This window comes from Actinia tenebrosa, unplaced genomic scaffold (assembly GCF_029948245.1).
Source record: "Actinia tenebrosa isolate PJP-AT-01 unplaced genomic scaffold, QUT_ActTen_1.0 PGA_scaffold7__59_contigs__length_16204524, whole genome shotgun sequence".
Taxonomy (NCBI): Eukaryota; Metazoa; Cnidaria; class Anthozoa; order Actiniaria; family Actiniidae; genus Actinia; species Actinia tenebrosa.
Genome location: NW_028292584.1, coordinates 4,270,407 through 4,293,682, shown reverse-complemented (window position 1 = coordinate 4,293,682; position 23,276 = coordinate 4,270,407). Strand labels below are relative to the sequence as shown.

The window sequence follows — 23,276 nt, the reverse complement described above, 5'->3', positions numbered from 1 at the left end:
AATATCACGTTGAGAAACATCTTCGCCTTCGAATACTCTAGAATTCTTTAATGTCAGCTGATCTTGATCGAGTGCTTTTTGTTTTTGATATATCAGCTGGAAAGCCCTATAGCCAAAATACGTTATTGAAGTTCTAAAAACGATGTGTTATGGCGCATTTAAGAAAACCATTAAATTGTCTGAATTTGGGATGAGTGGGAAATTAAACGCGCCGTAAGCTTGACAGCTATGAATGGCTTTCGTGAATTGAATCAGAAAGAGGTGATAGGTGGAATGTCCAATTGAAATGGTTGAATACTGGTGCTATTTGGACAGCCACACCTAACTATTAAATTAATTATTTTTTTGCATATCCTAGTATCACATTTATATAATAATAAAAGTCTGAAGTCCTCATTTTATTCAGGAAGTGAGCGAGAAAAAACTTTCGTCAAAAAAAAGTTAAAATTTTTTAAGGGACGGTTCGTGAGTTTTCAGAGTTTTCAGTTTCGAGTGGGAGAGTTTTCATTTTAGTGAAAAAGTAAAATGTCTTCGTGGGCGCTGATATTCAAATTTGAATGAAAAAAAAAGAAAGAAAGAAAAGAAAGCAAAAGGAAGGAACGAAGTGAAGCCAGGAAACTTCAAAACACGACGAAAAGAAAAGAAAAAGAAGAAAAAATGTGAAAATTAGGTTGAATTTTTTTCAGTGGGGAGGGATCGGAGGAGCAGCAGAAGTGACGCCTGCAGCCATGAGCGTATGCGGTGGCAGTCATGCGCATTGGGTTGTTAAATAGAGGTACATGAAGTGACGACCAATAATAACAGTAAAATAGCGGGGAACTTTTGACCTGAAAACTTGGCATTTTCGACATGAAAACCTCTCAACTATCGCTAAACCAACATATTTAACCCTATTCTATGCATTTTGAATATCTGGCTGGCTGTCGTTTAGTAAAACGTTAGCTTTTTTCCAAGGTAAGTCATTCAATTTGGACTTCACTTCAAATTTTTAATGTCAAATCTCGTGATAAATGAGTCAAGTTTTAAGACTGGATTTTTTTCATTCTTCTGCGCCTCTTATTCTTTGAAATATTACAGTTTATGACCTTTAAGGTCTGTATAATTTTGAGATTTTTACCTGAATATTACTATACTGTTTAAATGCTCGTCGAAAAATATCTCAATACCAGTCAAAATATTTTGCTTCTTCGTTCGTCTTCGCGGTTTAATTGTTAAATACGAATTCCTTTATACAAACTTTTAGTTTTAATTTTTTGTCTTTATTCTACCCAACCTATTTAGGTAGGCTTACATATTAACTATTAGATGAACGTTCGGCAAGATTATTTCAAAAGTTTGAAATTGTAAAGTAAGACTTTTCAACTTTTGAAGTTATATGTAGAAGGATCTGGTTCGTTTAGCAAAATTATTCACATAACTGCTTAGTTTTATCGGCGAATTTTTTCCAAAATATTTATCTGGATTACGAAATTGAATGACCTTGGAGTTCATTTGAGACCATAGAAGTTTAAATTATAATGTTTGAATCTAATAATAAACTTGAAACATTTTTGTTTTGAATTTTTGATTAGTTGCTTTAGATACGAACTCATCCAGAACTGAAGCGAAACAATGCTTCACTTTAAGACAATAGAACTATTTCCTACGTGATAAAAGGTTTATCCTTTATAGTATTGATTTTATAGCTTATACTCGAATGTTACAAAATTGTATGGAGCCCCAATTGTAGGATTGAGTTATTCAGAACGATTGTTCTATCGATTTGTAAAATTCTTGAAAATCTGTAAGAAAATTATTAGCTTAGTATATATATATACATATAATATACATATATAAAATTCTTGAAAATCTGTTAGAAAATTATTAGCTTAGTATATATATACATATATATTAGAAGTGTTTTAATAAAATAATCCAATGTAGTCTGTAATTGAATGTGATGGCAGTGAGGGTTGACATTAACACCTATACATACTTTCTAAAAATAAAATTGATAATTTATTGTGATATATTATATTAGTAATCTTTGCTTTGAACATACATGTATATGTGACAATATATTAGCATGTTTCCTATCGTCTGTTCATTCATTATTAGTAAATTTGAGTTTGATTTTTGGATCCTGTTAGTTAGACTATCTTTGTCTAGCAATCTTTAAGTTCAATTATAATGAGGCTAAATGTAATTTAGGGAAGGTTAAAACTGAGACAATTCTGCCCAGCGGCCTCCCACATAGAAGCTGGTTAGGGGGGATCTGAGGGGTTTCAGGGGCTTAAAATGTGCTTGCCACTCGATTTAATCCCCTCCTTCTTGCTGATCATTGCGGATCCATCCCGCACTAGCCCAAACATTAATGCTGATCGTTGCGAATCAATATTTACCCACCCACCTCCCTGCTCTAAGTATAGTATAGGTAAGTATTTTCCACTGAGTTTGAGTGTGACAGGTGCCAGGGGGTAGACTTTGGCATGGTTGCCATGGTTACCTCCATGAGGGACTCAGGCTAGCGAGGTCAGTCCTTCTTGTTGGCCCATCCCTAAGCTCATCTATTGGTGACAAGTTTTAATTTGTTATTTCTAATTTTTTTCTTGGTTTTATGCAGAGTATGTTACTACTACATAAATGGAAGGGCATGGCAATTTCTTTGTGCGAGTGTTCTACAACTTTACAGCTAGTAACCCAGATGAACTATCAGGCTTTGAAGGAGATATTGTAAAGGTTAAAAGTCAGGTCAATGAGCATTGGTATGAAGGAGAAATCAATGGCAAAAAGGGACTATTTCCTGTTATTTATACAACAAAGATTGACCACTCCTTACAGTATGATGTATTTGTTGCTAAAGAAACTTATAATGGGATAAGACCCTCCGAGCTCAGCTTTTTGAAAGGCGAAAGAATCAATGTCATTGAAGAAGTTGATGAAAACTGGTGGAGAGGGGAAAGTAGGGGCAAAATAGGAATATTTCCTAACTCTTATGTTGGAAATGAGAATTTATACGATTCTATATGTGGGGACGATCATATGTCTTATCAGAATGGAGGAATATATGGTAACCAGGAAATGTTTTCAGTGCGAGCCTTGTATGACTTTGAAGCAAGAAACCATGAAGAATTAAGCTTTCCCCAAGGAGGAATAATCATAATAACTAAAGATATTGATGTTGATTGGTATGAAGGGAGCTTTGAAGGGAAATCAGGCTTATTTCCTAAGAGTTACGTAGAGCATTGTTCACAAGATATTTACGAAGTTCCACCCAGAGCTTGTGCAACATCCATCTATCCTTTTGTTGGAGAAAGCGATTCTGAGCTAACATTTAAAGAAGGGGAGGTTATATTTCTTCGGAAACGTGCAGGGTCACAGTGGTTAGAAGGAGAGCTTGATGGCAACGTTGGACTTTTCCCAGCCAGCTTTGTTGATGTTGAAATTGACTTACCACCTGAAGAACAAAATGCCGGTCAGACAAATAATGATCATGCAAAGACTGTACAGCCACAGAAAATTCTTTGGAGACAAGGAAACAGAGCAAGGGCTTTGTACCATTTTTCTGCATTGCACACAGGAGATTTAGCCCTAAATGAAGGAGATGTTGTTACTGTTGTACAAGTTGTTGATGATAACTGGATTGAAGGGAAACTTGATAGTGGGGTTTCAGGGATGTGTCCGTCCGCCTACTTAGAACTTGCCGATTTTACACCTAATGGTCACGTGCAAGCTGGTGAAAGCTTGGGTTATAAAGACATAAGACGAGGGTTCGCTGCACAGACAAATCAACCAGCACATATCACATCTAGTAGCATAACAGCAACCCAGGCAGGTAATGGAGGGAAAAGACATTCACAAACTGAAATTAATTTTAGTAAATATTCTGGCCCAAATAAAAGTAGGGCAACAAGAGTGACAAGTGTAGGAGATGATAGATTACTGAAAGCTTCAAATAAGCCCAAACCTGCCCCAAGACCACCCCAGACAAAATCTCAGACACTTGGAGCAGAGAGTAGGACTTCTACAAGAAACCTCTCTAGGAGCTACTCTTCTCAATCAAGCCCCTCCCAACAACAAACTAACAAGGCTTTCTATGCTATTCCTTTTAAAAGCTCACATAATAAGTTCACACCTGTTTCTTTTAACCCATCAAAGTCTAAGAGCAGTGTGGCATATACACAGAAATCATCTATAGCTAACTACGGCTTTGATAGTCAAGATGGTGGACAGAGTATTAGAAAGGGAAGTGAAGGTTGCAGTGGGGATTCACTGTTGGACATGAGTGTCTCGAACAGGGCATCCTCTCTTAACCTCGCTGCTCCCCTAGTGGCTTTACCTTCTAATAGTACCCAATCAGAATCTGGATCTAAGGAGTTACCCATAGTACCTAAGAGAAAGGCTCCACTTCCACCGAAGAGGACAGCTGCTAATGACTATAAATCTTATAGTTTACCAAGGACAAGAGCAAATCAGCCTAACAATACAACTAATATGGATAAATTTTCATCAGAGAGGACACAGTTTGGTAGCTCACCAAACATTGCGCAACCAAATTTTAAAGACAGTGTTGGATTGCGCCCGACACCAAGGGTGGAGACAGCACATAAAAAACGCCCACCTCCTCCCCCTACAAGGACGAACAAAGACAGACCCAGCAATATCACTAGGTCAGCAACTATATCGTCAGCACGACTTGCAAACTATAAACAGGAGAAGGAGAAGGAAAGTGAGAACAAAAAAGCAAGACCAGCATCTGTTTATTACGTTGGAGAAGATGACGATAAGGTACGTACTTGCTTGGGCCTTTTCTGAGTTTGATAAACAGGATGCATTGTGGTCTAACTTGGGTACAAACAACACTATATAAGGCATCATATAAGGCATCATGAACAAAAGATGTTTGTACTGAAGTTACGCCACAATGTACCATGTTTGCTATCTCAAAAAAGTTTAAGTCAAATGAGAATGACTCCACTCAAATATGAGTGTGTTCCTCGATTATAGATTGATACTGACTCATTTATGCAGGGTGAGCCTCATTTTATTATCAAAATACTAACAAATACCAACAGTAAAATTCCAAACACCCTCATCACTGGAACACATGAATATTCTAAGAAGATATGACTAGCTAAAAACTAGTGTGAGCTGCGTCGGTGTTTCTAATGAAACAGTAATGATAAAAAGGTAAATTATACACCGTGAAAAGAGGAAAAAACTTACTGACGAAGGACTAGCTTCGGAAACGTCAGTTTTTTCATCTTTTCACGGTGTATAATTACCTTTTTATCATTACATGAATATTCTATACAAGTTGAGGCATACCCTGAAAAACATTTTAACCTAAAGTATTATATTTCTTCATGCATGCTCTTGAGAATGATTTGAAAATTTTGTGCATTGCATATATATATATGGATTGAAGGTTGCAACCCGTGACGTCAGGCATTAACAGCAGTGAGAGACATTGCCATAGGGGCACATATATCCCAACGGCATTACAATATCTCAGGACATAATGTTGCCAAATTTGTGACATGCTATTTTGTTTTTGTTTTTGTTTCTCATCAACAGTTTTATAAATCAAATAGTCTGGAGGATATCAGAGCTGCAGGGAAGTCTGGAAAGGTCTCTTCACAGTTTGGATCAAATGTTGATCAAGAAGATTCAGCACAGGATCAAGATAGCATTGATTACAACAGTCCTAATATTGGTAAAAAATGAAATCAAGGGTGGTGTAGTCTAGAGTTTACAAGCTGGATCTCTCTCTGGATTGAGGATTATCCCAATTCAATCTGTGAGCTAGCCATGCCCTGACTTAGATCAGCCCAGAGGATGTTTCAGGGTTCAATCTGTGGGTTAGCCATGCCCTGACTTAGATCAGCCCAGAGGTTGTTTCAGGGTTTGATCTGTGAGTTAACCATGTACTGACTTAGATCAGCCCAGAGGTTGTTTCAGGGTTTGATCTGTGAGTTAACCATGCACTGACTTAGATCAGCCCAGAGGTTGTTTCAGGGTTTGATCTGTGAGTTAACCATGCACTTACTTAGATCAGCCCAGAGGTTGTTTCAGGGTTTGATAAAATTTGACGGATATTAAAATGTTGCCATGATTGGGGAATTGTATGATTTGGCTTGTGCTATTGAGCAGTACTGTTACTGTATTAAGCCAAGTTTTAATTCTAAGGTTTGATTTTGTTATTTATAGTTCAAATTCCTGGAGTTGCTGAATTGAATAAGAAGATAGCTAATGCTGAGCATAACCAGCAGGTATATATTCTATTCCTTTCATTCCACCCTATTCTATCTGTATATCATTCCCATCCATCCATCCATCTATCCCATTCAACCATCCCATGCATCTATCCCACCAACCCAATTATCCATTTATCCATCCATCCATTCATCCATCCCATTCAACCATCCCATGCATCTATCCCACTCACTTATCCATTCATCCATCCATTCATCCATCGCATTTAACCATAACATCATCTACCCCACCCATCCCATGAATCTATCCCACCCATCTATCCAACTCATCGATCCAACCCATCCATTCATTTATCCCATGCATTCTATTCATCCATCCATCCATTTAATAATTAGTTTGTGTGTTTAGGTTGAGTGGAGAGCTTGCTCAGGAATGAAGACTATTTTACAGGTAAAAATTTCTAAATAAAATTATTTAACAGAACATTAAAAAGATTACAGTATCACTTGTTATTGATAAGGCCAAACAAACAAAAAGTGTTTCCTGTTGCGCAACCGACCCTAATTTTCTTGCCGATTTTTGCCGACCCTAATATTTTTTTCATTCCCAAAAGCACCACAGGGTTCCCAGTAAGCTCACTTCTACTGAAAACGAAAAATACCTCGTTGTATCAGTAAAGACAAAAGACAAAAAACCAGACCTACCGACCCCAATTATGTTTCTCATGCAACAGGTAACACACTTATATTTTTGTTTGGCCTAACCTGGTTGCTTCTGTTCATTAAAGATGCTTGTGCATGATCAAGATAAGTACAAGGAAATGGAGGTCAAGATCACTCGCAGCCAGCAAAAGATTGCTGAATGGAAGGATATCATTGATGGTTTGAAGGGTAAATACCCAGACCTATGATCTTCTTTTGTATTTGTTTTTTCTATTCTTCATTACTCTTCAATTTCTGGAGTCAGTAACACTTGTGAGTATAAAGTAGTGCTCTAAATTCCAATTCAATCTATGAGTTAGCCATGGCCTGACTTTGATCAGTCCAAAGGTTCTTTCTATGTCAGGGCAATGTAAGGCTAACTGACAGAACAAATCGTAATTTAGCTGGTTAGGATTTAGGGAGGGAGGAAAACCAGAGAACCTTGAGAAAAAACGGGGCTTGAACTTGGGTCACAGTGGTGAGAGACGACGCATAAGAAGTGCACTCAACCCCTGCTTCCCATGTGATACTGAGTCCAAGAATTTAAGAGGTTAGAGGTGAGGGGCAAGTGTACTACTACTACACCAAGCTTGATTCCCATCTTTAAGATTGAAACTTTCCATTTCACAAACTAAAACAATTTTGTTGTTTCTCGTAGGTGAAAGAACTTTCCTTATTAAAACATACCAAAAGCGAAAAACACTAGAGGATAATATATCGCTGTTAGAAAGTGACTTACAGGTACATTGATATATAAAGTGCTGTTATTCCTCGTAAGGGTAGTCTGTTACTATCTTTGGAGTCGTTGAGGGGCAGATCTAGGGGAGAGATGGTGGGGGTGTACCCCCTCTCCCAAGAGGTTCTTTGCACCCTGCATAGTTTCCTGTACTATGCATGTGCATCGAAGCAAGCAAGGCAGTGACCTTGCAATAATAGAGGACACCTTTAACAATTAATAGTTATTCACACACCTCTATAATAACTGCAAGGTCATCACCATTCTCACTTCAATGCACAGGCACAGGTACCTTTCAAAGCGGGAGCAGGGAACTGTGAAGGGGACTATAAGCTGATGAACTTATACATTGCTTTGTCCTGATAATGAATAGTGTATCCCTTCCTAAGAAATCTAAGGTCAGCCAGACTCCTGTTGCCATTCGTGTAATATGATTCTGAATATTTCTTTTAATTTTTAAAATAAGAAACAAGCAAGGAGTCGTAAAAGTCTGGAAACTCTACTTGAAGTTGTGGAAGATAGCCGCCGTGAAGAAGTACTTGAGAATCTTAGTGTGTGTGATGGAATCATCGATGATCTTAATACAAGCATCAAGGAGTTAGAAGGTATGGAAATTGTTCTCTATTTATTATCTTGATTCTAATTGATGATTTATAGTGATGATGATGATGATGATGATACATAATGATAGTGATGAATAATGATGATCAGTGGTGATGATGCATGGTGATGATGCATGGTGATGATCATGATGGGGATGCTGATGGTGGTGATGGTAGTGTTGATCAGTATTTAATGATGATGATAATGATGATGCATGATGATGATAATGATGATAATGATGATGATGATAATGATGATGATGATACATAATGATGCCAGTGATCATGATGGGGATGCTAGTGGTGGTGATGGTATTGTTGATCAATACTTAATGATGATGATAATGATGCATGATGATGCCAATGATCATGAAGTGGATGCTAATGGTGATGGTGATAATGAATAATGATGATGAATATTATCTCAATGATGTATAATGGTAATGATAATGATTGTGCTGCTGATAATCTTGGTGATGATGGTTGTGATGATATTACTTCTTTTGCCACCAGTGGTGATTTTTACAATAAAGTCAAATTTCATAATCCCTTTTCAGATTCATTACAAGGCCTGGACCAGTCTAAACCCAGCCCATCCACCCAAAAACACTCTGCAGAACAAAGACAAAAAGTTGTGAATGAACTAATCCACACAGAGCAGGACTACTTGAGAGATCTACAGCTCTGCCTGAAGTACTTTGCCGATGAACTCAAGAACTCCAAGGTAACCATATTGTAGACATAGACCCCTTGCACTGAGTCCTTAGAGGAATTGTTCTGGGAGACAAAACAATGGATTTTTTTTGCATAAGAAAAGATGTCCTATTGTTTTGTTCCCCAGACCAATTCCTCTAGGAAATCCATGCAAGGGATCTATAATCTCCAGTACATGTTTTTCCTGAATTCTGACACTTTTCTAAGCAACCCTAATGGGGTGGAAAAAAGTGATCTCTTATGAGAGATGGTTGTTTACCATGGATTTTAATAACAGTGTTTTTATGGAGAACAAAAAGAAAATTTGTGAAGATGGTTGCTTACAAGTTGGTAGCTTACCAGATGGTTGCTTACGAGAGTGGTCACCTACGAGAGATTTTAATAACAAAAATGTCATTATGGAAAACAAAGTGGGAATTTGTGAAAGTGGTCATTTAAAGCGGCACTTGGATGAAAACGCCTCAATTTTTGAAAATCTGAATAATTGAAGTATACAAGGATAATATGAATCAATTATGATTAATGAACATTTTAGCCTAGGAGCCATTTGCAGTTGAGAAATTTTGGTTCAAAAGCAGAAAGAACAATACAGTTGAGTAAATGACATCATTTACTCACAATTTAGATGCTGAATAAAACTGATAATTTTTATCTGATTCATTTTACTGTAAAGAAAATATGTTGCTTGGCACCATATAGATACGTTTAACTTAGTTTAAAAGTCATTTACAATTTTTATCCATCTTCATTCAAGTGCCCCTTTAAGGGAAATGGTTGCTTACAAGGGTGATTGTTTAAATAGAGTCGACTGTATGTGACACAAATATCAATCAATCAATCAATCCTTTATTTGTCAAAGCAGGTTAGGTTTACAAAATTTTAAAACAAATATTGCATCGACAGCCAACGGCTGATGTGGACCTCAATCTCATGAGAACCTATTGTTATGTCCTCAAAATTGAGCTGCATTCTGACTTACGTACTGCAAGGGGTCTATTCACAGGTCAACCATAAGGCACAACAGCAATCAAGTGTAATGTTTAGTATATAGCTTCATTTTCTATCCCTAGATTGTGGAAGCAGATATTCTTTTTGGTAATATGAAATCTGTAATCGAAACATCTAGCAAGCTGTTGAGTAGATTTGAACAGGCTGTGAGAGGAAAGGATGTGGAGCAGCAAGAGCTTGGTGAGTATTGTTTAATGCCGAGCAGTCTGTCCATCACTTTGTCATCACTCAGTCTACCAGTTAATAAGCTCATCACTTGATTTGTCAACCAATAACTGTTGTTGGTGGTGGGGGAATAGACCTCTTTAGATTGGGCGTAATTCACCATTTTCCATACATCGGTTCACTGGTCAAACACAAAACATTCAGTTGAGGTTGCAAGGTTCAAATTTGGATAATCCTTTGAAAGTACCTTGGTGCCTCGCTTGAGCGCTTTGTGTTTGACCAGTGAACCAATGTATGGAAAATGGTAAATGCTTTGCCCCTTTGCAGACCTTGTGTCATTCCCTAGAGTATCATTTCTTTGTTTAATGGTTTTGCATGAGAAACACAATAATTGATTCATGTGGGATTCCTGTGGATTTGGCGGGAAAATGGTACACTGCCCCCCCTCACCCCACCCATGATGGGGACCTCGCTATGCCCCTGGTTACAGCCCAAACAATGAATAGTAATCTCAAGAGAATGCAAACGGTCTAAAATGGGAAAATATCATGCCTAGTAAAAAGGTTTATTTGTTGTTTGGTAAATCAGTGTCAGTCAGTCACCCACCCACCCACTCTCTCTCTCTCTCTCTCTCTCTCTCTCTCTCTCTCTCTTTTACCTATCCATCATTCAACTCCATTCAATCAATCAATCAATCAGTCACTTAACTCAATGTTGTTTGTTTGTGTATGTAATATTCGCCTATTAACCCTTACTAGTCATTTTTATATTCAATCATAAATTAATAATTTTCACATATTTCTATTCTTACCACCAGGAAAATGTTTTGTGGACTTGGCAGATGAAATCAAAGATGTTTATGCTCAGTACTGCAGAAACCATGATGATGCTATTAGTTTACTAGAAAAGGTATCTAAAAGACCTCTAACAACACTCAAAAAAAGTGCCTTGTGATGTTTGGAATTTATCTATGAAAATGGGTGGCACAATCATACAAAAGTGGGCTTGGCTTTCATAGGAAAACTCAGGACTATTCCACAGTTAGGTGATTTTCGTAGTCAGCTCAAAAGAAGTTCCAGGGTATTGATAAAATTTGTGGTTTTTTAAGGTACTATTGGGTTAAGTCTTCCTATGGATTTTGGTATGACAAATTGAATGGATAAAAGGGCGGAGCATTAGTCAAAAATTCAAAATATCGTAGCATTTGATGGATCTTGGTATATACTCGGAACTGAAATATGGTGACCAATAATTTGAATAACTATTGCTTTGCACCGACTAGCCTCTCATACATGTGTAAAACTGGCCTCTCATAGCCTTTTCTATTTTTCATGTGAACATAACGCTAGTCAGTCCAGAACAATAGTTATTCAAATTGGTCACCATATTTCAAATTGGTGTATGTAAATACATTTTTCCTCTCTAACTTCAGTATGAGGAAGTACCAGAAGCACAAGAAGTATTCAACAAGTGCCTCAAAGCCATAAGGTATGAAATCATTGCAAGTCAACCACTCGCAGATATTAAAAAATAAATTCAACTTGCATCACATTGCACCAACTTAGTCTCCCTTTTCTTTGCCTCAATGAACATACCACTGTATTGCATTATTTCATTCATTATCCCATTTAACTTTATTCCATCCATCCATTCATTTTTTAATTTTTCCATTCATTTACTTTAGGGACAGTACCAAGTGTTGGGATTTGTCATCATTTCTCATCAAGCCTGTCCAGAGAGTCCTCAAGTATCCTTTACTCCTGAGTGAACTGCTTAAGGTATGTCTTGGAAAGTAAAGTGGTGTGTGATGCCAGAGCAGTTTTCGTATGACTGTGAAAAGCTCTCAACATGAACCAGTTGTGACACAGCAAGGCATACACCAGACCAATCATATTGCACGAGAATTTACTCTCCATCCAATCAAATACCCGGAACACGGCATAAACATGGCAAGAACAAGGTCACGCTAAAGTCAAAGCACCATCAGACTAATCACATTGAACAAGATAATAATCAGCCAATTAAAATTCTAGAAACATCATTGTAGCAGCATGGCATGCTTATGGCACTGAGCTTTTCAAAGTCATACGAAGACTGCTATACTATTTCACCACACACCAGTGGTCATTGGTTTGAGCCTGAGACCTGCCATCAAATGTGAACTGAGTTGTTTGTTGGTTCTCTCTCCTGTGCTTTGAGGGTTTTCTCCTGGTTATCCAGTTTTCGTCCCTCGGCAAAAATCAAGTTCTAACTTTTATTTTGATTCAGGATTGAGTGTTTTAGCTATGAAGACTTGATACTGACACCTGGTGACAGTGTTATTGGATAAGATTTAAGTTTTGGTTAAGTTTCAGTATCAATTAATTGATAATCTATAATAATTAAATATCATTCCAGTATACTCCTGAGATTCACAAAGACAAGCAAAACCTTATCAAAGCAATTCATGTCATGACTGATGTGGCGACAGCTATTAATGAAGTGAAAAGAAGAAAGGACATAGGTAAAGAACATTTGTATCAGGCTGTGGTGGTGACGGTTGTGATGATGATGATGATGAAAAATGATGATGATGATATGGTGATGATGATGATGACTGATGTTAATTATGATGCTATTAATGAAGTGAAAAGAAGAAAGGACATAGGTAAAGACCATTATTTTTGTTGTGGTGGTGATGGTTGTTATGATAATGATAAATAATGATGATGAATATGGTGATGATGATGATGTGGCAACAGCTATTAATGAAGCGAAAAGAAGAAAGGACAGGTAAAGACCATTTGTATCAGGTTGCAGTGATTATGGTGATGATGATCATGATGATGAGTATATAATAATGTAATGATTCTTTTATTTCTATTAATGTGTGTTAATAAATAAAAAGTTCAAAAAGTTCAAAGTATAGTGATGATGATGATGATGGAGGTATGGGTGATAATGATGTGGCGACAGCTATAGTCTATTAATGAAGTGAAAAGAAGAAAGGACATAGGTAAAGACCATTGGTTGTAGTGGTGATGGTTGTGATGGTGCTGCTGATGATGATGATTAATGATGGTGATAATGATGATGGCGGTGTTGATGTTGATGGATGATGATGATGGCAGATAATTCCGGAGTTGATGAAGATGAGGATGATTTACATTCATTTGGTGGTATTGATGATGGTTTTGAAGATCATCATTGTTTTTTGATGATGATGATGATGATGGTGGTATTGATGATGATGATGATGATGGCTGATAATTCCAGAGTTGATGAAGATGAGGATGATTCACATTAACTTGTTTACTCATTAGTTGTGTTTTTTTCAGTCTTAAAGTACAAGAGAGTGGAAGACAGTGGTATCTCAAATAAAATCCAAAAGTTGAACTGGCATTCAGTGTTGAAGAAATCTTCAAGATTTAACCAGAGGATTACACAGTTCACAGGACTTGTTTCTCAGGTAGGTTTTACTGCTGTTTTGGTTTCGCTGTTTTTCAATACTCTGTGAACTCAGAGATTTCAAGTGCTTGTTGTGAAATCGTTTTTTTTACTGCCACCAGTCAAGAACATAAAAGGTATCGACTGATTATGTTTGATTGACAGCAGTGGAAAAAAATTTTCAGCGTTCAACTCCTACTACCGTGTTTGCAGAAAATAGAAAATTGTAGTAATAAAACATGTGAGAGGAATAATTTTTTTCATTGATTCATTTTCATATGATATCTTTGGTTACTGTATTTATATTATTTTCTATTCCATGCTAGACTGTAGACAAACAATTTAATGAAGAGGAAAAGAGGTTTACTGCTTTGGAAAAAGCAGTTAAGAATTTAATAAAAAATGTTACAGCCTACATGGAACAATTTCAGGTAATTTATAGTATTGTAAGACACTCTTGACAAAATTTGTCTTTCCACCCATCCCTCTATCTACCATTCATTTATCCCCTCATATCTGTCACCAATTCCATTCTATTATGTAGTTATTATCATTCTATCCCATCCACTTATCCTTCTGTCCCATTCAATCCACCTGTTTATCCAGTATGTCATCCCATCCATCTATCCATTCATCCATATCCAATTCATCTATTCCATCCTTTGCCATCCATTCATCTATCCATTTATCCTATCACATCGTTCCATCCATCCATCCATCCATCCATCCATCCATCCATCCATCCATCCATCCATCCATCCATCCACCCACCCACCCACCCACCCATCCATCCATCCATCCATCCATCCAACCATCCATCCATACTTCCAATATTCCATCCATCTATCTACCTAAAGGACTGTTTTGTTTGATTGTATATGTAGGAAATAGGCAAGCATCAGTATACAAATGGTGAGAACATTGAAGAATACTACATGGAAGCATTAACCTGTACAGAAGTGACAATGTACAAGTCAACCATGACTAGAATAACAGATGTACTCCTTGCTTCATTTGTAAGTCATATATTTGACCAACTATTTGGATTTGACTAAATCAATTAGTCCTCTCACCCTCATAGCCTATGAGTCAATAGCTCATTTGGGGCTCGAGGACTAATTTTTAATTGTTTTATTAATATTTTTACAGATGACAGATGTTCAGAAATTAGTGTTGTCTCCCCTTAACATTCTGCTATCAAAGTTTCAAGGCCCTCAAAGGCTGATCTTGAAAAGAGAACACAAATGTCTGGATTATGACAGCTGCTCAAATAAGATTGAGAAGATCAGAGACGGGGATAAACTCAAGGCTGTAAGTCTATGGATAAATGACTATCATCATCATCTTCACTATCATCATCATCGCCATCATCACTGTCATCATCTCCATCGTCATCATCATCTTCACTATCATCATCATCACTGTACATGTCATCATCTTCATCATCATCATCATCGTCATCATCTTCACTATCATCATCATCATCGCCACCATCAGTCATCATTAACATCATCATGCATCACCATCATTATTACCATCATCGTCATCATCATAACCATCATCATCATCATCGTGGTCGTCATCATCATCACTGTAATCATCTGTTTATTGATCATATTTGTATGAATACTTTTTTCAGGCAAAAGCAGAGCTTCAAAGTGCTAAGAAAGACTATGAAGCATTGAACGCTCAGTTACTAGAAGATCTTCCCCTCTTCTACGACAAAACAGTCAGCCTCGTAAAAGACTGTATCCTGAACTTTAGTCAAGCTAAGAGAACTTTTCATGCCATCATGCTAGGAGAATACACAAACCTTATGCTGGTACAGTATATAATCTACTCTTAAACTATAATATTCTGACTGTGGATTACCTTGTTGTGACTATGTGTCGGTCCATTTAGAGGGGGCTAACATTCAAAAACTAGACATTGTACTCACCCCTTGAATATGATTCGTATATAATCTACTCTTAAACTATAATATTCTGACTGTGCATTACCTTGTTGTGACTATGTGTCGGTCCATTTAGAGAGGGCTAACATGCAAAAACTAGACATTGTATTCACCCCTTGAATATGATTCGGTTCTCTATCTTTGATGCTTGGAAAGATTGACATTGCGCTATCCCTTGATTAATTATTCCATTTTATTATACGACATGAATATTGTTTCTTAAATCAAATAGTTCCTTGTTGGTTGTTGTTACATTCATGATAATTTGTCTTATCAACCATAAATTTAATACATGTTCCGAGCTTTTGGCCTACTCGGCCATCCTCAGGGAAATGAAAAACATTACATATTGACAAAGAAAAATGCAATCAAACCATGGCATGTGTGCGCGCGCATTAAATTTAACAAATTCGCGTGCTCTTAGGAAAAAATAAATAAAACAAATTAATTAATTAATTAAAAATAAACAAGTGAATACAAAATATACATATATAATAATAATAGTAATAATAATAAATAAATAAATGAATAATAACAAAAAATAAATTAAATGAATAAATGAATCAATAAATAATGATAATAAAATAAATAGATAAATAAATAAATAAAAATAAATAAATAATAATAATAAATAATAATAAATAAATAATAATAAATAATAATAAATAAATAATAATAAATAAACAAATAATTAGTTGAGATTTCTTTGGGGCTTTAAAAAATAATCTCACTTTCACTCATAAAATCATCCGGTTGTAATACACAACTAGCAGTGTAATAGCTATAATATATCGTTAATTTACAGATGCCACTGGTAAAGGAAGAGGGTGACATCGTTGAGCATCAAGCAACTCAAACACATAAAGTAATAGAAAAGTTTGCTGATCTTTCGATTATTCCAAGTCAGTTTTTGGGTAAAGAGATTCTGAAAAAAAGAAGAGAAGCTAAGAAACATCCCTTGATTCCTCTCTTGCCTGTAAGTGATTTTAGTACAATTTTTATCTGGAAATTTTTCTGCAATTTTAATGTTGCTCTATATAACAACAAAATGGCAGCTAAAACAACAACAGCAGCAGCAATGACAACAACAAGAGCAGTAATTACAGCAGCAACAGCAGCAATGACAACAATATCAGCAGCAATGACAACAACAACAGCAGCAGTGACAATATCAGCAGCAATGACAACAACAACAGCAGCAGTGACAACAACAACAGCAATGACAACAACAACAGCAGCAATGACAACAACAACAGCAGTAATGACAACAACAACAGCAGCAATGACAACAACAACAGCAGCAGTGACAACAACAACAGCAGCAATGACAACAACAGCAGCAGTGACAACAACAACAGCAGCAATGACAACAACAACAGCAGTAATGACAACAACAACAGCAGCAATGACAACAACAACAGCAGCAGTGACAACAACATCAGCAACAATGACGACAACAACAGCAGCAGTGACAACAACATCAGCAGCAATGACGACAACAACAGCAGCAGTGACAACAACAACAGCAGCAATGACAGCAGCAGCAACAGCAGCAATGGCAACAACAACAGCATCAGCAATGACTACAACAACAGCAGTAGCAATGACAACAACAACAGCAGCAATGACAGGAGCAACAGCAGCAATGACAACCACAACAGCAGCAATGACAACCACAACAGCAGCAATGACAACCACAACAGCAGCAATGACAGGAGCAACAGCAGCAGCAACAATGATAGCAGCTATGGCAACAGCAGCAGTAGCAGTGACAACAACAATAGTATCAGCAACAACAACAACAACAGCTTTAACAATGACAACATAACACTCACTCGTAGCATCAGCACTGGCAACAACAACAGCGATAACACAATTAGTCCTTCATATCCCTAAACCTTAAAAACAAGTTAAATAAGTTTTGTCTATTTTTTACAGGCCTCTACAGGTGACATGACACCAGAGCAGCCAGAAGACAAAACACAGAGTCGTGAACGAATAGGAAGTCTTTCTAAGAAACGAATGGCACCTCCACCACCACCCCGGTCAGTAAATGCTTCTACACCTATCAAAGAACAAAGTGTGGATCAATCAAAGCCTGCTCCAAAGAAACAAGGTGCACCTCAGGTAAATACACCTCCGTTGTGAGGAGATGTGGGGGAGGGGGAGGGGGAGGGAAGTGGAGGTACATTAAGGTCTGGAAAATCCAGGGATTAAACTTTATTCCCTGGAAAACTTGGGCCAAAAAAGAAAGTGTAGCATTAGAAGCAAAATTACCTTGGGACATTAAAGATTATAACCAATCAAAGATGCTTTTCTTTTGTAGTTCCTTAGCATTTCAACACATTAGCCAATCAAATAATATTTTCTTTGCAGCCCTTAGCCTTTGAAAACATAAGCCAATCAAAGACAGTATCTTTGAAAGTTAACCATCCTTTGAGAACATTAACCAATCAAATCTGTTTTTCTATCCAGGTTCCTCAGCCTCAAATTCCTGTAGACATAACCCCGAGTAACTTTGAACCATATGTAGTAGTTTGTAGCTTTGAAGCACAGAATCCTGGTGAACTGCCCTTAAATGAAGGTGAGCTGGTCACTATACAGAGACAGTGCGACAGCAGTGGTAACCCTGAATGGTGGTTGGTTTCCTGTGCAGGGGTTTCTGGTTACGTCCCAAGTTCATTTCTTGAGAAGTACTCCCAATATAGTGAAGAGGATCAGGCTTGCAGTGATTCTGATGATGAAGATGATGACGATGATGATGATGCTGTCATAGAATCCCAACAAACTACTGTTGAACCAAAGGAAAAATTAAACTATTATGCACAGTTTGAATTTGAAGCAACTAGTTCGGCAGAGCTGAGCTTGGACGTGGGTCAGATAGTAAGTGTGCTACAACAACATGATTTGGAGGGCAACTCAGAATGGTGGCTGGTGGAAACTGAAGGCAAGAAAGGTTATGTTGCTGCTAACTTTCTCGCTCCCCTTGAAGATTAATTAATATGGTACTACTTGAGAAATCTTTTCAGTTACAAAGTAATAGACTGTCTCGGCTCTGGCATAGTGTTTTCCCATTTCAGACCACGTCATTCTCTTGAGAATAAGATCCTTTGTTTGAGTTGTATCCATATTCATGTGTCTTCTCATTGGCAGCCGTGCGCAACCATTAAATAAAGAAATGATACTCAAGGGAATGACGCATGGTCTGAAATGGAAAAAAATTCCTTAATGCGCCTGAGCCGAGGTCTATAGACTCCTTGCATGTGACATTAAAGCAGCTGAATTTGGAGGACAAAACAAAATAATTCCAATCTCCTGAGAATTTGAAACCTATTGTTATGTCCTCCATATTGGGCTGCATTCTGATGTGCTGCAAGGGGTCTTTTGCTTTTATTTAAGCTTTTTTCTACTTGGGGCTATTGATGACTCTTCAAACTCCAGTGTATGTGGGCTTAGCCTCCAATCCAGGCTCAGTGGTTATCTTCAAATATATTTACCTTGCTGCTTGAAGACTCGTGGCTCGGTAAATATTCACCAATAATTGCTTTGCCTTTGGTGAATAATGTTAAATACATAACTTTAAAATATTAATTTCTATTATATTGAATTCGAACTCGAGTGTAAATGAATCACAATGCAGTATTCATAAAATTGAATTATTTTTGGAGCTATTTGTAGATAAAGTCTAATTGAATTGTAAGATATAACAAAATAGTTACAAAGTAAGTAATGAAAATATTGAAAAATTTTCAGAAAACACAACACCATTTTGTACTAGTTCTATAAGAGCAAGCCATCAGTAGAGTGATTTCATTTAACCTGTGAAACGAAAGTTACTTTTTATTACATATTACCACTGAGAAAACAAAAGAAAACAATGCAAATAAGATTTATAACCTCTTTTCTAGAGTGAATGCATTTAACCCATGAAATAAACTATTAGTCACCGTGTAATAGTCAAATAGACACAAAAGAAATCAATGGAATTAGGATCTACTAATGTGTATTAGGCCTAGGGCAAACGTTGAACTTTCCACACACCGAACTTAATTTCATCAAAGTATGCCGCCTCATTATCACCTGATATCCATTGTTTTTAATGAGTTCGGTGCATGGAAAGTTCGACGTTTACCCTAGGCCTTAGTCTAATATCTATTTCACGGGTTAAATGACTTCACTCTATCCTTTTTCCACTTTAAGTTCCTCTATTAGTCTACCATTTCACCAGTTAAGTAACATTTGCTAACCTTTATTAGTGTACTATTTCACAGGTTAAGTAAAACCATTTTAAGATCCTCTAACCTCTATTAGTCTACCATTTCACGGGTTAAGACCATTCTAAGATAGTCTACTAACTTTATTTACAATTTAAGTAAAACCACTACAATATAGGTAAATCATTTGGCATCTAGAAGTTGCAATGTAATAAAACTTAGAGACATATTAGCTGGAGGCGGAACTACAAGACGTAATTCACCACTTCGGTGCTAGCTGTCATGTGATATAAATGGTGTTGGGTTGTGTTACGGTCACCAAAAAGTTCGGACATTGTTCTCAGATTTCACGTACAAGTGTACTGGCTTTTAAACAAATTATCTACTTGGTTTGCTTATCTGTTTCTCTAAATAGCAGTAAGAAAAGCTTGAATAAAGTTAGAAAAATGATACTTTGCTTGTTTTTTAGGGGGCTAACAAAACAAATCAAGTAAATAAGTTGTTTAAAAGTCAGTGCATTCCTTCGGAAATTCAAGAACAATGTCTGAACTGTTTGGTGACCATGACACAATCCAATACAATTTATACCATGTGACAGCTAGTGCCGAAGTGGTGAATTATCCCCTACTTATTGAACAAGATATTTAAAAGTTGTTATGCTCACATATAGACCAAAAGATGTCTGTGCACCACTGCAAATTGACAAACTATCCATTTAACAAACACAATTAAACTATTTTAAACATTTATTTCACTTTGTAATATACATCAGAAGTTCCACATAGTATTATATAATTAATACCCACTAAACAAAGAAAATAAAGATAGGTTTTTACAATTAATATTTTATTATCGTTTTTAGTTATTTTCAGTTTGACATACACTTTCAGCTTCAATGGGTGTCAGTAATATTTTTCCATAGGTATTTTCTGATAGAGAACATGATGCATTATGGTCTAGCTTGGGTAAAAACTCTATCATATTGGCACCCACTACTCAATGCTTGGGACCTGGTTTAAGTAAGAAGATTGAAACACCCTAGCATAATCCCTGCCACCCATATATACTTAGCTGGAGGTCATGAATAATGCCATTGCAGATCTCATAAAATCCTAGGAATATTTTTTGTAGTAGCAGTTGGGGCACAAATTTAATGCTCACCAACTTGCAAAATGCAGGTGAAATTCTGTATTTAGCAAGTGACAAAAAAATTTAACTAAGTTTGCGAGTATGACTACAGTCCAGAAATTGAAGGACTGAAAAGTTTAGAACCCGCATCAAGTAATGTTTGTTATTCACCACTCCGATCGCTAGTGACTTTGAAATTTTTGCTAATGAGAACAAAACTTACTAGCAAGGTTTTGCAAATTAATATGCCCTGGCAGTGCAATTTAAAATATTTTGGCAACTGCAAGCACTAAAGGAAATTTCCCTACAGAGAGGGAAAAAAACCTCTGCTCGCAGGGTACTCTTGTTCTTATGACCTTGACAACTTCATGTCCTAGCTCTGAGTTCTTGACTTCATCGATTATCATTCATCAAATTTCTAACTTGAACTATTTTGAAATTAACTGAGGGTGGCCAAATATAACAGAGAAAAGCACTCCAATTGGATTACTATTGTCTTGATGGAAGTCCAATAGAATTCAACACTCGATCCTTAATCAGTGGATCAAAGCAACCGTAACAATTTTCAAACATACACTGTGGTTTGCTGTATTCCAGTAGTTTCTGAGGGCCAACAGTAAGGAAATGTTCCATGCTGTAACCAACACAAGTGATGTTCTGTTCCTGATAATCATCCGATTCCTGGCAGACATAAACTTTTCCTGTTGTCTTGCCTACAAATAATCCCTGGTGAAAAAAAGTCATCAAGATTGAAAAGAAATAAAAAATTTATGTAAACTTTAGTCATACAAGTGGTTTTTCGTGGTTGCTTTGCTTTCAATCTAGTTAATGATTTTCATGAATTTTCAGGAAATATGAAGCATACTATAGTTTTGAGTGGGTGGTCTGGACTAATAAAAATCCCCCCTCCCTCCCTACCCCAAAAATAATCAATATGGATGGAAACATGGGAAAACCCATCCATTGTGGTCGGCCGGGCATCCAAATAGTCATCTTATAATAAGAACAACTTGAATTCTACAAGACAGGAAGTGACGTTTGTTGAAATCAATTTGCTAGTTCAGGCGACTCTCCTTTCCAGATTTTTTCACAGATATAATCTTATCCCCAAGGGAAACTTACTCGCCCGTTTAATTAATAAAAATACAAGCTAAATTCGGAATTCCTTCTAAGATCGGTCGTTCTAGTTCGTCTTTCTGCTCTCAAAGGTCAGATGGAGTACGTATTGATTAAGCTTAGCGCCTCATGACTAAACATTCTTTAGTACAACTATTTCAAAACAGCTGTTTTCTTCCTAAAGCAACACCTCGATTCCTTAGCAAATCGATTCAATTATAAATCTTTACGTTTAACTTTCCCCCGGTCAATATATAACTGGTACTAAATTCACATAACCTTATATTTATTTAAGCTTTACTAGTAAACTCGAGAAGTGTGTAGTTTATCGTGAAGTTGCACACGTTCTTCACTCCGATGTTGACACATGAATCTGACAGCATGCGACACTAAATATTCGTACTAATCTTTATAGAAACCATATCAACCTACCTCCAAAGGAAAAGGAAGACTTCCTTGAAGAATAGCTATTTGTGCAACATCTTCATTAATGTAGTGTTTTTTCCATATTTCCAGAGTAAAATCATCAAACAGCGCAGTGGCTTCCCTTCCCGCGAAAATTATAACTCGGTTTAACCCATTTATGGACAATTTCTTGAACTTAAAATCTTCCAGAAACCCTGAAAGATTTTGGTAGTCGTTGACGTCTAGGTTGCTAAGTCTTTTGAAGAAATCTTCTCGGTTGATGTCTTTGTCGTGCAGGTCGAACGCGCTTGATACAATGACGCCCGCCATTTTGTAGTCATACAACCTGGCAGTCGTGCCCGAAATAACAGATGAACGCTTTATCTTTGAAGCTTGCTGCGACGATAGTTAGCTTTTGTCTTTGACTAATGTCTCCAAAAGCTTTAGATCGACAAGAAAATCATAACATATCGATTGATAATGAATATACGCGGACCATACCCTTGTAGAGTTCAAATTGATCAACATATACATCGATATTGGAACCCTAATGAATCCCGGTCAAATATTTTACGACATTAATTTATTATGCAAATGTATACGTATTTAATTGAAAAGTGCTAAATGTTTTTTACGACATAAAGGGAGGGTTTTCTGATATTATCAAGCGCTAAATAAGGCTATTCTCCCAACAACAAAATAATATTTTTTTGCTACGGCCAATTTTTTCGAAAGCCATTTTGTGTCGATCCATGCTATGAAAACGAAAAAACAAGTCATATGATTTTGATTATTTATACATTACGTAGTTTTACTGCAAAAATTTAAAGAATTTTTAACGGCTTTTTCATCAAAAATATGAAATAGTAATGATGTACATACTATAGTAAAGGAAAGAAAGAAAATATAATT

At 36.7% G+C, this 23,276-nt stretch overlaps 2 protein-coding genes across 2 annotated transcripts; one reads left to right on the top strand and one right to left on the bottom strand.

Annotated features, from left to right (window-relative positions):
- The first annotated feature begins 774 nt into the window (after window positions 1–774).
- On the top strand, window positions 775–20,557 carry LOC116298378 (dynamin-binding protein). Its single transcript, XM_031706800.2, has 22 exons — window positions 775–954; window positions 2,603–4,767; window positions 5,557–5,695; window positions 6,190–6,251; window positions 6,604–6,645; window positions 6,983–7,085; window positions 7,555–7,637; window positions 8,099–8,237; window positions 8,792–8,958; window positions 10,019–10,136; window positions 10,939–11,030; window positions 11,554–11,609; window positions 11,806–11,899; window positions 12,519–12,624; window positions 13,439–13,569; window positions 13,874–13,978; window positions 14,432–14,563; window positions 14,697–14,858; window positions 15,187–15,369; window positions 16,307–16,477; window positions 17,440–17,628; window positions 17,977–20,557. Exons 2-22 carry the CDS (start codon window positions 2,623–2,625, stop codon window positions 18,496–18,498), a joined length of 4,941 nt encoding a protein of 1,646 aa, XP_031562660.2. The 5' UTR covers window positions 775–954; window positions 2,603–2,622; the 3' UTR covers window positions 18,499–20,557.
- Window positions 20,545–22,922, bottom strand: LOC116298379 (uncharacterized). Its single transcript, XM_031706801.2, has 2 exons — window positions 22,392–22,922; window positions 20,545–21,569 (listed from the first exon to the last, which is right to left on the bottom strand). Exons 1-2 carry the CDS (start codon window positions 22,692–22,694, stop codon window positions 21,333–21,335), a joined length of 540 nt encoding a protein of 179 aa, XP_031562661.1. The 5' UTR covers window positions 22,695–22,922; the 3' UTR covers window positions 20,545–21,332.
- Between the last annotated feature and the right edge of the window lie 354 nt (window positions 22,923–23,276).

What these genes read in the sequence shown, in the direction of transcription:
- LOC116298378 (XM_031706800.2), top strand. Translation starts at nt 2,623, where the DNA reads ATGGAAGGGCATGGCAATTTCTTTGTGCGAGTGTTCTACAACTTTACA. An exon ending in CTATTAGTTTACTAGAAAAG is followed by an intron (nt 11,031 to 11,553) that starts GTATCTAAAAGA and finishes CTCTAACTTCAG; the next exon opens with TATGAGGAAGTACCAGAAGC. An exon ending in GAAAAGAAGAAAGGACATAG is followed by an intron (nt 12,625 to 13,438) that starts GTAAAGAACATT and finishes TGTTTTTTTCAG; the next exon opens with TCTTAAAGTACAAGAGAGTG.
- LOC116298379 (XM_031706801.2), bottom strand. Translation starts at nt 22,694, where the DNA reads ATGGCGGGCGTCATTGTATCAAGCGCGTTCGACCTGCACGACAAAGAC. An exon ending in GTCTTCCTTTTCCTTTGGAG is followed by an intron (nt 21,570 to 22,391) that starts GTAGGTTGATAT and finishes TTTTTTCACCAG; the next exon opens with GGATTATTTGTAGGCAAGAC.